The 14,921-nt window shown below is 30.1% G+C and overlaps 1 protein-coding gene across 1 annotated transcript; it reads right to left on the reverse strand.

The window, feature by feature from the left end:
- Window positions 1-7,880: 7,880 nt before the first annotated feature.
- Window positions 7,881-14,507, reverse strand: LOC112743683 (ammonium transporter 2). The gene is made up of 5 exons (XM_025792981.3): window positions 13,989-14,507; window positions 12,671-13,068; window positions 11,430-11,715; window positions 10,420-10,523; window positions 7,881-8,871 (listed from the first exon to the last, which is right to left on the reverse strand). The coding sequence occupies exons 1-5, from the start codon at window positions 14,224-14,226 to the stop codon at window positions 8,440-8,442; spliced, it is 1,458 nt and encodes a 485-aa protein (XP_025648766.1). The 5' UTR covers window positions 14,227-14,507; the 3' UTR covers window positions 7,881-8,439.
- Window positions 14,508-14,921: the final 414 nt, after the last annotated feature.

The following is a 14,921-nucleotide window of genomic DNA, read 5'->3' on the forward strand; positions in this document are numbered from 1 at the left end:
TAGGGTTGAACCAATCCATTACATGTATATACACGAAATGACACAAATCAACGGTGATATAAGAACTACAAAAATTCTTTATAATTTACAAAACTGAAGAAAAAATAGAAAAAATATTAACTTACTTTATATCAACAAAAGAATAAACTACTATTCTTATCAACAAAAGTTTAAAACATGATCTATGAATAAACGAAACTTACTTTATACCCATAAAAGGCGATGAAGTTCATAATATTTACAAAGCACATGAATAAAATTTTCATTTAAATTATAGAAACTATTCCGGGAGTTACCAAACTGTGATTTAGGTTTAAATGTGAGGTTTAAGCTCCTTTTAAAGTAGAGTCCAATGTCTTGGTGTGATGGGGGTGGTACCTGTAAGAGATTCCGATACTTAAGTTAGAAAGGGTTTTTAGACAGATTTTTAATAGATTAGAGTTCGAAGAATACCTGTGAGTAAGGGTGCACATGACTCGGACCGGGTGACCCGAATACTTTAGGGCTAATTTGGTTTGATTTTACCGGGTCTACAGCCGGATAAGGGTCTCAAAAAAATAGACACGGTCATTATTTAGGGTTGGATCCGGGTCAAGACAAAGCTGACTTCACCCGTCCATGTGCACTGTAGGGGACTAAAAAAGGCATATATGTTTAAAATTAATTCTAATATTATGTTATATTAATTATAAACTTATTATTTTGTTTTTAATTACATTTGTTGAATTAAGAAATAGATCAAAAAAACATGAAATTAGAATTTATAGACAAATTCAAGTTCAAGTATGGATATCAACTCCTCGGTAACAAGTATGTTTTTTTTCTTCTTTATAAATAAGTGCATCATAATTTTTTGACATAAAGTTTATCAAGACTCGGTTTTAGTGTGGTCCGAAAGTAGTGTGATTTCATCGGGTTTAGGATCGGGTAAGAATCTAAAAAATACCCGGTCATTATTTAGAACTAGGTCCAGGTCAAGGCGAACCCGACTTCATTCGATCCTATGTGCACCCTACCTATGAGTGTCAGGATATTTATAAGTATAGAGGTGGAGTCAATAACTACCTTTTAAGTAGCTCCACCTTTGATGGTGGGTTGGTTACTCCCTTTTGGTAGGGAGGTTATTGAGATCTCTTTTCTAGATAAGGAAGAGAGATTGTAGGAGATAGTTACTTATTTAGATAAGTAAAACTAGGCCCATGTCGCTGTGTTCGACCTCTGTATGGTCGGGTAAGTAGTAGTGTAGAGCCGAACATTATCTGAAGAGTGTTGATTGGGCTTTATTCCTTTTGGGCCTAACTAAGTTGTGGGGCAGGGTATGAACAGTGTCCCTACTTGAGACCGGCCTTCTTTAGGTCGGGTTTAAGCATTTTTAAGTCGGTCTTAGTCTCTTATAGCGTTTATTCAGTCAAGTCAGGTTTACATTCTTCCTTGGAAAATAGGTTGAATACTCGACGTGTTTTTGAATCTGAGCATTACGTCTTTTCGTAATCGTTCATGCGTCTTTTCGGTTACATTGGTAACCGTGTGTGTCATTAAATGGGGGTAAAGTTACCGTTTTGTCCCTAGTGGTTATATAAATGCAATTCTCTTTTTCTTTCTCCTTTTTCTCTTCAACTTCTGAGAATTTACTTCCTTTCTCTCAAGACTTTCTTCTTCTTCACTGTGACTTCATTTCTATTGATATTTTTCCAAGATTTTTCTATTTTGGAATTCTATTTTGAATCTTTGTCGTGTTGCTTGGGACATTTTGGGATCGTCCGTTTGATTGCTGTTGCACACGCTCTTTCTATTCTTCATCAAGGTTGGTTTTTCTTTCTCTTTTATTCATCATTGTCACAGCTGGATGATATTTTTTTATGAGTGATGTTTTTTTATAATATTGTCTTAATGCTTTTTTTAGGAAATAGTCTCTTTGAAAATGTATTTTTTTGTTACTGTTTTTTCTTGCTTGCTGCTATGTGTAACTTTGTAGTAGTAATTTCCTTGTTTATCACTTCTGTGAGTTGTCCATTTGTTGTGGACTTTTGTTGTTGCTGCAGAAACTTGTAAAATTTTTAGATTCTAGGTTTGTGTTAAGTTCTGGGATTTTACCTTGTTCCCAAATGATACTATTTTCTTGATAAATGGTGTCATTTCATGTTCTATTAGAATAGGTTAGATTTTCATCCTTGTTTTGATTGGTAGTGGGAGATTTGGATCCATTCTTCATGAGTTTGATCTGACTTCTTTGAGTATTTGAATGTTGTGCTGTTGTACCTAACTTATAGTTCGTGAGTTTTTATAGTGACATAGCTTCTTTTTATTTTTTTTGTAGGTATAACGCTTTATGTCTCATTTAGTAGTTCACATAATTCCTTCTAACGTTCCTTCCGAGTTATACTAGGTTGATAGTTCCATTTTTTCAGCCATTCCCGTAGTTCATAGGGAATATCTAAAAAAATTTTGACTTCAATATAGGATCTTCAAAAGTTGGGAAGACGGGGAGAAGTACACTTTAGAGTCCCCTGATCTCCAAGAGAAAATTTTCTATGCCCATTTTAATAGGTAAGAAGAACATTTTTTGTTTATGTATGAGTGTCTTTTTACTAGATTAGGAGTCTCTATTCCTTTTTCGACTTTGAAATGGATGTCCTTTTGGCTTCGAAGGTCGCCCCCTGCCAGTTTCACCCGAACTCTTAGGGATTTATGAGGGTTTATCAGCTGATACGTTGGAAAGTTGATATCCATCCCTCTGTCAAAGTCTTTTTTTTTTTATCTTTTCCAACTTACCAAACTTTTTAGCTAAAAAAAACAATAATGGACTTTTTTCTGAGTTTTCTAAGGTCAATTTTTTTTCGATTTTTAAATATTCTTTTCATGACTTTAAGAACTACTTTTTCAAGGTCCGACCTGTTGAGGGTGTCCGACCTTTTTATTAAAATAAGAGGAGAGAATATATGTTTTGTCTTTGCTGAGAGGAAACCTCGAATGTCGTAAAGTATAACATGGAGAATTTGGATGAAGTGGAGCAGTGTACAATTGCCTTTTTTCAAGATTGTTGGAGCGGATCTCCTTACCTGGATACTAAGAAATATTTGTTAGCCAAGCCGAGTTATGTTCGAACCAAGCTAGATAGTTATCTGTTTATTTTGTAGATAAGTGTGTTTTTATTGTTGCATTCTGAAGTTGTTTTTCCTTTCTTTTTGTAGTAAAAATAATCAGTGGTAGTGATTCTCTTGCAAAGCTGAGGATGGCCAAGAAGAACATATTATCTTGACTTGCCTAGCAGCTCGAGGCCGAGAAGTTGGGAACTTCTTCTCTGCAATCAGATTCTTCTCCCTCCAAGTCAGCCAAAAACTGACTTCCTCCTCCTATCAAAGAAGTTGAGGCCCGAGTGGCTCCCCCTTTTCACGAGCCTTCGAAAGAGAATACTAAATCTAGCAACCCTCGTAAACGTAAGTTTCCTCCTTCTAAGTTCGGGAGTGCTTATGACCCTGGGTTTGGCACTTTTAGGTTTAGTGAGGAGTATATCTTGGCTCATAGCTCAACTACTATTGTTTACACCTCAGTGGAAAGGCATCTGGAAGTGCTTGCTATTGTTAGGGTGGAATACAGACAGTAGGGTTTGCACTTCTTTGTTGAAGAGCCTTAGAGAGACTCATCTTGATGCTACGTAGAGGAAAGTGACTAATCTGAGGGCTGAAGTGGCTAGGCTAACGGAGTCCAAGTTAGAGCTAGAAGCCGAGCAGACAACCTTGAGATCAGACATCTCAAGTCTTAAAGAAAAACTGAAGCTCTCTCAAGCAACTTGTGCCATGGCTGAGGGTTTGAAGGAGAAAGCTGAGAAGAGCTATACCCAAGTTTTTGGTGAGAAATTAGAGCTTCAAGAGGAGTTGGAGTAGCTTAAATAAAAGCATGAGGACTTGGAGTTTAATATAGCTGAGGGTATGGATCAAATGGCTGAGAACATGAAGGCGCAGTTCTGACTTCTTACTCCCGAGGTGGACCTCTCTCTCATCGATCCAGACAAGATCGTGGTAGATGGGAAGATAGTTTCTCCCGAGGTTGAGGCCACTCCTTCTAAGGACCCAAAAACATTTTATCTTCTTGCCAACAAAGCCCTTCAGCACTCTCCTGCCCCAACCGAGGAAGTTCCCTAGCCTGACATAGCCATGGAAGAAAAAGATCCTCTTTCATAGTTTACTTGGTAATTATTGGCCCGACTTGTGGGTCTTTGAACACCTTTTTGTAATAGTTTAAGTAGTTTTGATACTTGTTGCCTTGTTTTGGACTTTTGACTATCGTAGTTCTTTTTTACACTTATTTTTGTGATTTTATAAGTATTTATAGCTTTGGCTTGCTGATGAATCCACATTTTATGATATTTATTTGTTCTATTTGGGTGGATTTCATCAACTTTTCTTGCATTTATCCATTGAAATAACATAGTTTCATAATTTCTTCCTAAATTGTGCTCAAAAGTAAAAACATATTTTTTAGGCCCTAAATTGCTAATTTTGATTCACTTTAATTCAACTTGATACCTTGATGTATTTGTTGAGTAATTTCAGCCTTACAAGGAAAGTATGGATTGAAGAAGTGAGGAAGAAAAACATGCAAAAAGGAAGAATTCAAGAAATGAGGAATTTATAAAGCTGCTAATCCTGACCTCTCTATACTAAATTGATCATAACTTGAGTAACAGAGGTCAAAATGAGGCAATTTTAACTGCATTGGAAAGCTAACACCAGGAGCTTCAAATTGATATGTATATGTCTATATTAGACAAGAGTTTAAGTGTGCGTACGCATACAATTTATGCATACGTACGAATCGAGATTTAGCCAATGTACGTACGTACCCACCTGTGCGTACACACAAACCCTGAGTACTATTTAGGTTGAAGGAGAAAATTTAGAAGGGATGCAAGCACTACATATGACACAGTCTTACAATAATTATTTTGATCTCATCGTTTCAAATTATAAAATTTTGTTAAATAGACTCAGGAGTAGTTAGGCTATATATGTAAGGAGAGAAGGGAATTTAATTGTCCGTTTCCTAGCCGAAAAAGTTTTTACCATTACAGATACTCTGTGGATAGAAGAGACTCCAAACAATATTTGTCGTGTGGTCACAGTTGATATTTTGGAATACTAATATTAATATATATAAGTTTCTAGGGGTGAGCACGGGTCGCGGCTATCCGATTACCTGTTCGAATTCGAACCGAACCAATTAAATTGGTTTTGAAATCAACGGGTAATCAGATCCAACCTGAACCAAACCAATGACTTTCTTTAGTAATTGGTTCGGATAACGGTTCTAGGAATGTGGAACCCGAACCAATCCGTAGACTCGATAATATATTAATTAAATAAAAAATAAAAATTTAATATATATATATATATATATATATATATATATATATATATACCTTTTAATATGTTTGGATTTTAATGTCTTTAGTATTTAATATGTTTAGATTTTGATGTGTTTAATTTTTAATGTATTTAGTGTTTAACATGTTTGGATTATTTCTATTAATATTACATATTTATTGTATTTACAGAATTTTTAAGATAATTTTTTTTTTTTAATTTTTTTTCTATGAATTTCTGTTTCATTAGGTACCCAATTATCCGAACCGAACCAATCCATTTTTAATCGATTTGGTTTAGTTCGAGTACACACAAAAAAACGCAAATTCAAACCAAACCAAACCAATTATAATTCAATTAGTTCGATTCTAATTTTACTTTAAACCCGAGCCAATCCGACTCGTGCTCACCCCTATAAGTTCCTTAGAAAAAAAAGTCGCCATAACAAGACTTTTCATAAATCAAGTGAACATTGAACAAAGAAAGAAACTACTAACTTCAACAATTTAAAGGATTATTTGATAATAAAAGGTGACGATAGGGTCTTGTCCCACTAGCCGACAAGTGAGATTGCAATCTCATTTATTTTTCCATACAAAACAAACCGTTTGATAATGTTGCCTTTTTAACTGTTTCAATTTTCTTTTTCTTCTATGATTCTTATTATTATTATTTATTCTTTTCCAACTAGCATGATCAATACTCCACTTGGATTATTTCATGGCATTTTCTTAGAATGTTCACCGCAAGCATAAGTTGTGGAATATAATGGATTCACTTTTATATAAAATTTATGTTGTCGAAGTTGAACAAGAAACACAAAGGGACGGAAAGGTCCATCTCGTGTTATGTCTTTCATGAAGAACAGCTAACCATGGTTTCTTTTTCCATGACCAAGAAAAAAAAAAAGTAATATTACATGTACACTAAAATTAACTATAAATCAGGTATTAGTATAAAATATATATTCGAATATAAATACACATTGAAAATAAATTAAACTATATATATATTTATACATAAATATATTTGTGGTTGATTTTAGTGACTGATTTTAATGTATAAATAATATTTAAAAAAAAAACCAAAATGTTTCTTTTTTTTTTATATATATATACATATAAGTTTTCAGCCAAATTAAATATTTTAGAGTTTTCACCATTAAAAAAATGAGATATATAAGTCATTTTATTAAAACACAATCATTTTTGTAAACTCGTGTATCTTGTTTTCTCAATAATAATTAGAGATTTATAAATATCTACTTTTAATTAAAATTTTATGTTTTTTTTTCTTCAAAAAATTATTAGAAATTTGTTTATTTTTTAGTCATACATAATATTACTTCTTTCAAAAACTTAAAATGATAAAAAAAATTACATGAACGATTATCTCTCTTACATTTTTTTAAATAACAGTCTTTTTTTTAATATTTATTTAAATTTTTTTATATAAATTTTATTTATGTAGCTTATGCTGATTTTTTTAAGAGATAATAAAAAATCGAATTCTAAAATTTTTAGTAATTCTCAATAACAGTCTTTGGCCGTTAGTTGCTTGTGCGGTTTAGTTCTATTATCAACGATGTGAATCGTTCTTTAAGAGCAAGATAAGGAGGAGATTGTTCGTGACTGCCGTGCTGATTGTGGTTAGCCGTGTTGGTTATTTCATTCCTCTACCTGGATTTGACAAAGGTTGATATCGTAGGACTTTCATAGCTTTGCCTCTGGAAGTGTTGGTAAGATGCATTCTTCAATGTTATAATAAGAAACAAACACACCGTTCGTTAGGGCTTGAATTTGAAGAAGAAATGTGAAAGTTTGAGATTTGAAAAAGAAGAGATGGTGGTGGAGTTTGAGGTTGAAGATAAATGATGAGATAATTTAAAAATTTTATTAAAAAGTTAATAAAATTTTAGTGTTTAGACATCGTACAAAACTCATTTGATGGGTATAAAATTAGTTTTTTTATGAGTATTTTTATTAGTATTTATAAAATTTATGGGTATAAATAATTATTTTTTTTATAATTTATTACAAAATTAAAGTATTCTTCTATGACGCAAAATTGAAAGTATTAAATAAAATCTTATGTCATCATAATATAGAGTAAGACTTTTTCTCGTAGTGTTTTTAATCTCTTTAATTGATCTTATGTGTCACCATACAAAAGTCAATTGCTTTGGACAAAGTACAATTGTAGTACCATGCCTTGAGAATGACATTAAAGCTTATATAATAAAATTAGCTTTTCTTTTTCTTTTTTTTTTTTTCTGTATCGTAGATTACATCAATCTTGCTATCAGCTAATAAAGATTTGGTTTATATATATAATCTAATTACTTAATGATAGTGTACAAAGTGAATCAAAGTTAAATCCGGTTTTAAAAGTAGTTGGGAATATATAGTGATTAAAAATAATAATATATAGTTAAGCTTATTTATCAAAGTAATAGACATTATTTTATTTTCAAATGTAAATTATACGACAAGAGGAACAGAAATCATAACCATGTCGTTGACATTGAACTAGAAATTTCCATTCCTGAAAATCAAAATTCTACTTACATCACCCTCAAAATTAATTAGCATCATTTGCCTATGGTATTAATTTCATACAGATCCACTTTATACAATTGAGTGAACAAATTAAATTAAAGCTTCAACGCTCAGCTACAACACTAGTAGAGTAGAGCCTCTCTTCTCTGACTCTTAAATATGGAGAAAACCTAATTATAGTGTCAATACTAATAATAGCTTTATGACGTTTCAGTTTTAGTATACCCAGCTCAAAGGAAAAGGAGAAGGGTAATAAAGTCTTACAACAGATTTACATCTCATACCACTTAAACAAAAAAAAATTCCATGTATTCTAGAAATACTGGTATGGTATTCTAATAATTTTAATCGTAAGATCAACTATTAAAATTATTAGAACATCAATGTGTATTTTTTGAATACCTGAAAATATAGACAAAAGATATTTTAACCATCTATCCTTATGAAATAAATGATTAAAATTTCAAAATGTCTATCATGCAAAAATAATTGTGATTAAAAAAACACTACTATACTACTCACAAATTGATGGTGACACCTCTTGCACCACTAACATAAGGTGAAACAGAAGAATTGCCATTATTATTTTGTGTCCCATGCCTTGTAGGATCATATTTTTCACCATCACCCCAAAGTGCATAAGCTTCTTCACCATGAACAGCGTCATCACCAATCTCAAGTTGCTCATCAGGCATCCTCAAAGGTATGAACAATTGGATGACGAGAAGAATTATGGTGGTTGAGACCAAGTTCCAACCAATTACGAACAATGCTGCAACCAATTGTTTTAGGAACTGAACACCACCATTACCACCATAGAATGCACCTCTTGAATTGGTTACCGGTAGTAGCAGGTTGCAAAGTGTTGGTTCTGCGAAGAGACCTGTGAGAAGCCCACCCAATAGGCCAGCTACTGCATGTGTATGAAATACACCTAGGGTGTCATCTACCTGAACATAATATTGAAAATTAATTGTGTAAGGAGAAAAATAGAATAAATATGCACATCATATATGGTAAACAAATTAACTAGATACTTATAGATAGATTAAAAAATCATATTGTGGTTAATGTTTTTTTAAGTACAAAAGTAACTATGCATCATAATTATTTGTTGGTCTTCACCTTCTTATATTATCATATACTCTCTTTATTTACAGATAATTGTCCACTATATTCAATATTAGAAACATGATTGAAATGTGTATTAAAATTAAATTACGAAAAAAGAATTAATTTACAAAGTTACCATTAATAATGATCATCTTTCTTGATTATTTTATTTATTTATTATTCTCTTTTGTTGTTATTCCAATAATAAATTAAGGAATATATGATCCAAAATATCTTACATACAATTATAATTTTTTTAAAGAGGAGTGTTAGTGTTAGGAATCAGCAAATTTTGTGATTTGTAGTCATCATTGATATTTTTAATGGTGTGAGATTTCATCTAATAATATGAAATTATTCGTCGGGTTAGGGGATACCGTGAGCAACCAAATAAAAAAATATGAAATTATTCATTTTTTTTGCTGGTTAAATACTAGTCAAATTTTAATAAAAGTGCTGACTTTTTAATTTTTTTTAAATAAACAATTAATTTTGTAAAAAAAAAAAAAACTAAAATAGTTCAGCCCGTATAAACTGGTGACATAAAATATTATATTAACCGTATAATTAACTACCAGCCTACCACCATAGTTAAGTAGAACCCATTTTACGAATTAATCAATTAGACTTAAACATGATAATAGCATGTGTGAACTGAACCCCCCAAATTACATATAAATTAATAAAAATAATGCAACTATTCTCCATGGAAAATTTAACAGACCAGACTAAATTCCAAGTCAACTATTCAAACACGAAAACCCAAGAGATAGAAACAAAATGGAATACCCCACCAGCTAATATAAATATATAGTACTAATAACTAAAATAAATGAGAAAAATATAAAATATAAAAAGAATTTTGTAACAAGTAAATTTAAATACATTTAATAATATATAGATGAAAGTAAATTTTTTATAAATAAAGTAAATTATTATTTTATTATTAAAATTTAATATTCATATATTGATAATATAAAAGAATTTTTATATATTATTATATTAACAATAAATAGCTAATTTTGTTATTTATTTTTTTAAAAAAATATTTAAATACATTAATTTAATTGAATGATCATATAAAATTATTTTTTTTATAATATTAACACATACAAATTAAACTCAAGTTTCCAGATTATCCTTTCAAGTTTCAACCTCAGCTTAGAGTGCTTATGAGCTGACGATGAAGTTGAATGACGTATGATATTATTGGCTTGCTTCTTGTATCATTGAATGAAGTGTTAAAAGTTAAAAGATTCACGTGCATAACAAATGAGAAAAATAAACGTGACCCTACACCTAATTAAACTTTTTGCTTAATTAACGGTGAGAAATAATAGAGTGTTATTTGAAGAGAAAAGAGAGAAATTAAAGAGGAGGAAGACCTTCTGAAGGAGGCTTGACTTTTTGTGAAGAATCATCATTGAGACCCACGGAATGCTTCCAGATAGCATTCCCATCACTATAGCCGCCCACGATTGCACAAGCCCTGTGTGTGTAAGCAAGTTTTCAAGGCCCCATTATCATTTTATTTATTTTCTTTTCAACAAATACTGCATCTACATATATATGGTCTAATACTAATGGAATCTTATGTCACTATTATAAATTTTTAAGTAATTGTATGTAAATTGTATCATAAGTTCATAACACACTTGCTATTTGCAAGGAACTATATATAATTATATATATTAGTTGTTCACTTTTTTCATTAATATGTTTTATTATTGTATAAAATTAAAGGTTGAGTTTATATTGTCTATAATTAACTAATTACGATATTTATAGTGGCTAAATAACTTTAGCAATGTTTAAAAAATATTGATAAAATTAAAATGATATAATTTTATTTCTTAACTAAAAATATTATTAAAGTTATATATATATATCCACCATAATTATAGAAAAAAAAAGTCATAAAAGTCTATATTATATAACTAATATTATAGTCAACATTTAATATAAAAAATAATCTGAAAATTTTAAAAATAAAAATATCTAAAATTTAATTAAGAAAATTTAAAATTCAAATCAACAAAAGATCGTCTTTAGTGAATTTCATATTAGATTTATTTAATAATTTACTATAATATTGGTTGAAACTAACTGCTATAGTGTTAATTTTCTAATATTACTTGATAATATATAGCATTATAAAGAAAAAATATTATCATGCTACCACTTCTTCTAAAAATTTAAAGTAATAAAAAAATTTAACATGAATAATTATATATATATATATATATATTGTATTATCTTTGTGCTGTTAATAAAATAAACTTGTTTTTCTTGATAATTAGATTGAATAATATGGGCCTCAGTTAATTAACTTGAATTGCATTATATATGAAATAATTAGAAGAAACGCAATGCATATGCAGATGTAAATGTATACCTGCACCAGGGGTGATGCACACAAGTCCAGTCATCATACCCTGAACAGCGCCAACGACAGAGGGCTTCCCAAAGAAAGAAACATCAAGAGAGGTCCACACAAGGAGGCTAGTGGCCGCACATATGTTAGTGTTCAACACAGCAATCGACGACGCTGTGTTTGCGGCGTACGGTGCACCTCCATTGAACCCTGACCACCCCATCCACAGCAACCCTGCTCCCGCAAGCATAAGTAGCACGTTGTTTGGCGGGAACCTTTCTCTATCACTCTTCAGCCTTGGCCCAACCTGCCCACCCATAATAATATTCAAGAATATTAAAACTTTCTTAATTGTGATTTATGTGCCCATGTCGGTGTGGCCACCACGGTAATTAATCATTATAAACCAAGTTGCTAATACAAATATTATATGATGCATGAACATAGCAAATTAATTACACTCGTAATAAGTTTTCATCTTACTTTATGATTTATGATGATTATTCTTTTTCCAAAGGTAAATAAATACATAATCAGGTATCGGCAAGTGGCAACGCACGTATTAACAAGGAAATAATAATAAATTAGATGATAGGTAGCTAATTATATGCAGAAGAAATTAGTTACCTATCAAATAATAATAATAATAATTTTTATGTAATAAAAAGATTAGGTAAAATATATTTTTGTTGCTAAAATTTTGAATAATTTTAAAAACTTTCTAACGTTAAATATTTCAATTTTATTACTCACACTTTATATATATTTTTTATTTTGTAATTTAAAATTTTTATTAGTCAAAATATTTTTGTTTTTTAATATTATCATATATATATATATATAGGATGGAGGTGAATAGGTGATGAAGATGATACAAGAGGAAGAGAGAGGATGATGAATTGATGATGCAATAGGATATTGAAAAAAAAATCATTTGACTAATAAAAAAATTAATTGAAGGACGGAATTTGAAATATATTAAATGTTATCATGAAAATGAAATTAAATTAAATATTATAGATATTTTAAAAAATTTTCAAAAAATGTAATAACAAAAGTATACTTTAAAAAATTTTAATAATTAAAAGACATTCATAAATGATAACTAACTTAGAGAATTAAAATATTAATGAAAAGACTAAAGGATGAAAAAAATATTTATGTGACTTATTTTTTATATATTAAATAAGGAAGTGATGAGATAGAGGAAGTAACATCAATAATGGGAACTTAATTAAGTTTGAAGTAGTTGATGTACCTACCCAATAAGCAGCAGTGAATCCAGCAATTCCAGATGAAAGATGAATAACATAGCCACCTGAGTAATCAATAACACCCCAGTGATAAAGAAAGCCACCACCCCAGAGGCTGAAAGCACCAACAGTGTAAGAAAATATGAGCCAAAGAGGCACAAAAGCCATCCAAGCCTTGATGTTCATGCGCCCAAGAACAGAACCAGCCAGCAAGATCATTGTTATTGCCGCAAAAGTGAACTGAAAATACACAACGGAAGCCATAGGGAAAAAGGGTGTCTCCATAGCCTTCTCAAGTTTACCATTTTTGTAATAATGAGCGGTTTCAGGAACCTTGGCTTGTCCTATTAGGTACTTTTGACCTAGTGCTGGTGCTCCTTTCCCCCAAAATGGAAGAAGCTGGTCACCTGCAAAAATAAAAATTCATTATCAAAAAATCTACACTTGGATTTTCTATTATAATATAAAAAAATTATAATATAAAAAAGGGACTACTAAAAAAAATTAAACGAATAGTTGTTAGCCTGTTAGGGACTACCAACACAATTAACGTGAAAAAAAAGTTAATTAATATTATTTTAAAAAGATAATATCAAGAAAAATTGTTAGTTATGTAAGATCTTTTATAAAAAAAAAAAAAAACTCATATTTTAAACTCAAAAAGATTCTTATAATCATTCAGAATGTCAAAGGAATAATAAAGTTTAGAGCAAGGATGACTAATTAATATATATAACTTTAATATTATAAATTTAAAATGTAGAATCAACCATTATAAGTGTCTAGAAAATATTTTTTAATTTCATTTTAATGAAAAGAAAATTTCTAAAAATGAATGCCATATACCATAATATTACCAATTCTGATACGAGACAATTTTTTTGTTCGAAAAGGTATAAATTTAAAGGTAGAAATTTAGGTGCAATCAATTTCATGGAACTTCTCATGAAGTTAATAAATGAGAGCTATTAAATAGAAATTTAATCAAATTAATTAAATCATTTAACCGTTCTTAACTATTATCTTCACATAAAGTTGACTGCACCTGAATTTCCATCAAATTCAAATTAAGTAAAAATATTGAATTATTTGAATTAATAAATATTAAATAAAATAAATTTAGATTATTTTTTTATTTTCTTAATATGATTGAATAGAAGATACATATCTAAAATTTTTTTATGTAAAATTGTCCTTACTTGAATTAATAATTAATATTATATTATTATTTAATAATTTTTAATTATTAATTTTATATAAAAATAACTTCATTAAATTTTTAGTATTGCAGATAATTTTGAAGTATATGTTTACAAAAGGTTCTTACCGAAGGCCATGCGATAGCACACAAGGACCCAACATATTAGAACCGCTGCAAAAGCATAGAGAGCCATGAAAGCCGAATTGACAGCCCATTTCTTCTTTACTATGCTTGCGTAGAGTATAACCAGTCCCGGCATGCTTTGGAGGCCGACGAGTGTGGCCGCCGTCATCTGCCATGCGTTGTCGCCTTTGTTTAGCCAGTCCGGTGATGCCGGTAGTTGCTCTTGGTATGCGCTCGCCATAGGAGGAGGAGGAGAAGCAACTGGTGTTGAAGGAAAAAATTGGACACAGTATAACTGTTGATCAAGTTTTTAGATATACGGTGGAATATTTGTGTATATATATATATATATATTTTTTTTTTTCAATATTTGTGGGCTTTAGTGTTGGTTGACCATTGTTGTTGTGTGGTTTGAAAACTCGGACACTCGTTTTGAAACATTGGAAGGTTCACTTGAACTTCGGTTGTGTTTACACAGCTTTCAGCAACTAACAAATAAAATAAATAGATTAGCAATAAAATGAAAATAGTAATGGATGATTAATTTATTTTAGATACTTTTTTATTTTGGGTTCATATTTTAGATACTTTTGTTTGACTTGATTGTATGACAATGATGGCCTTGATTTTAGGATAGAGGAATGTAATTTTAACACTCAACTCCTTTTACATCATATTTAGTTTATCAAAATATTAAAAAAATCATTAAAATTTATTATATTTAATTATAAGTCATTAATATTAAAAATATAAAATTAATAACTAATAAGTAATTATCAAAAACAATAATAAATTCTGATTCTGATGTCAATGTTTCTTATAGTTTATTTTGTGAGCCCATTTTATTGTAATTTATAGAATAATATATAATCTTGCTTCTAACACTTTATTTTTTATATTTTATCCTTGATTTGAACTATTGCTAGTCAATTTTAA

The sequence above is a fragment of the Arachis hypogaea genome, chromosome 14 (genome assembly GCF_003086295.3).
Source record: "Arachis hypogaea cultivar Tifrunner chromosome 14, arahy.Tifrunner.gnm2.J5K5, whole genome shotgun sequence".
Classification (NCBI taxonomy): domain Eukaryota; kingdom Viridiplantae; phylum Streptophyta; class Magnoliopsida; order Fabales; family Fabaceae; genus Arachis; species Arachis hypogaea.

Bases quoted from the DNA above. Each gene is read 5' to 3' on its own strand.
- LOC112743683 (XM_025792981.3), bottom strand. From the start codon at position 14,226: ATGGCGAGCGCATACCAAGAGCAACTACCGGCATCACCGGACTGGCTA. The intron at 11,716-12,670 runs GTAGGTACATCA...ATGGGTGGGCAG, and splicing joins GATTCACTGCTGCTTATTGG to GTTGGGCCAAGGCTGAAGAG. The intron at 10,524-11,429 runs GTATACATTTAC...TTACACACACAG, and splicing joins GTGCATCACCCCTGGTGCAG to GGCTTGTGCAATCGTGGGCG.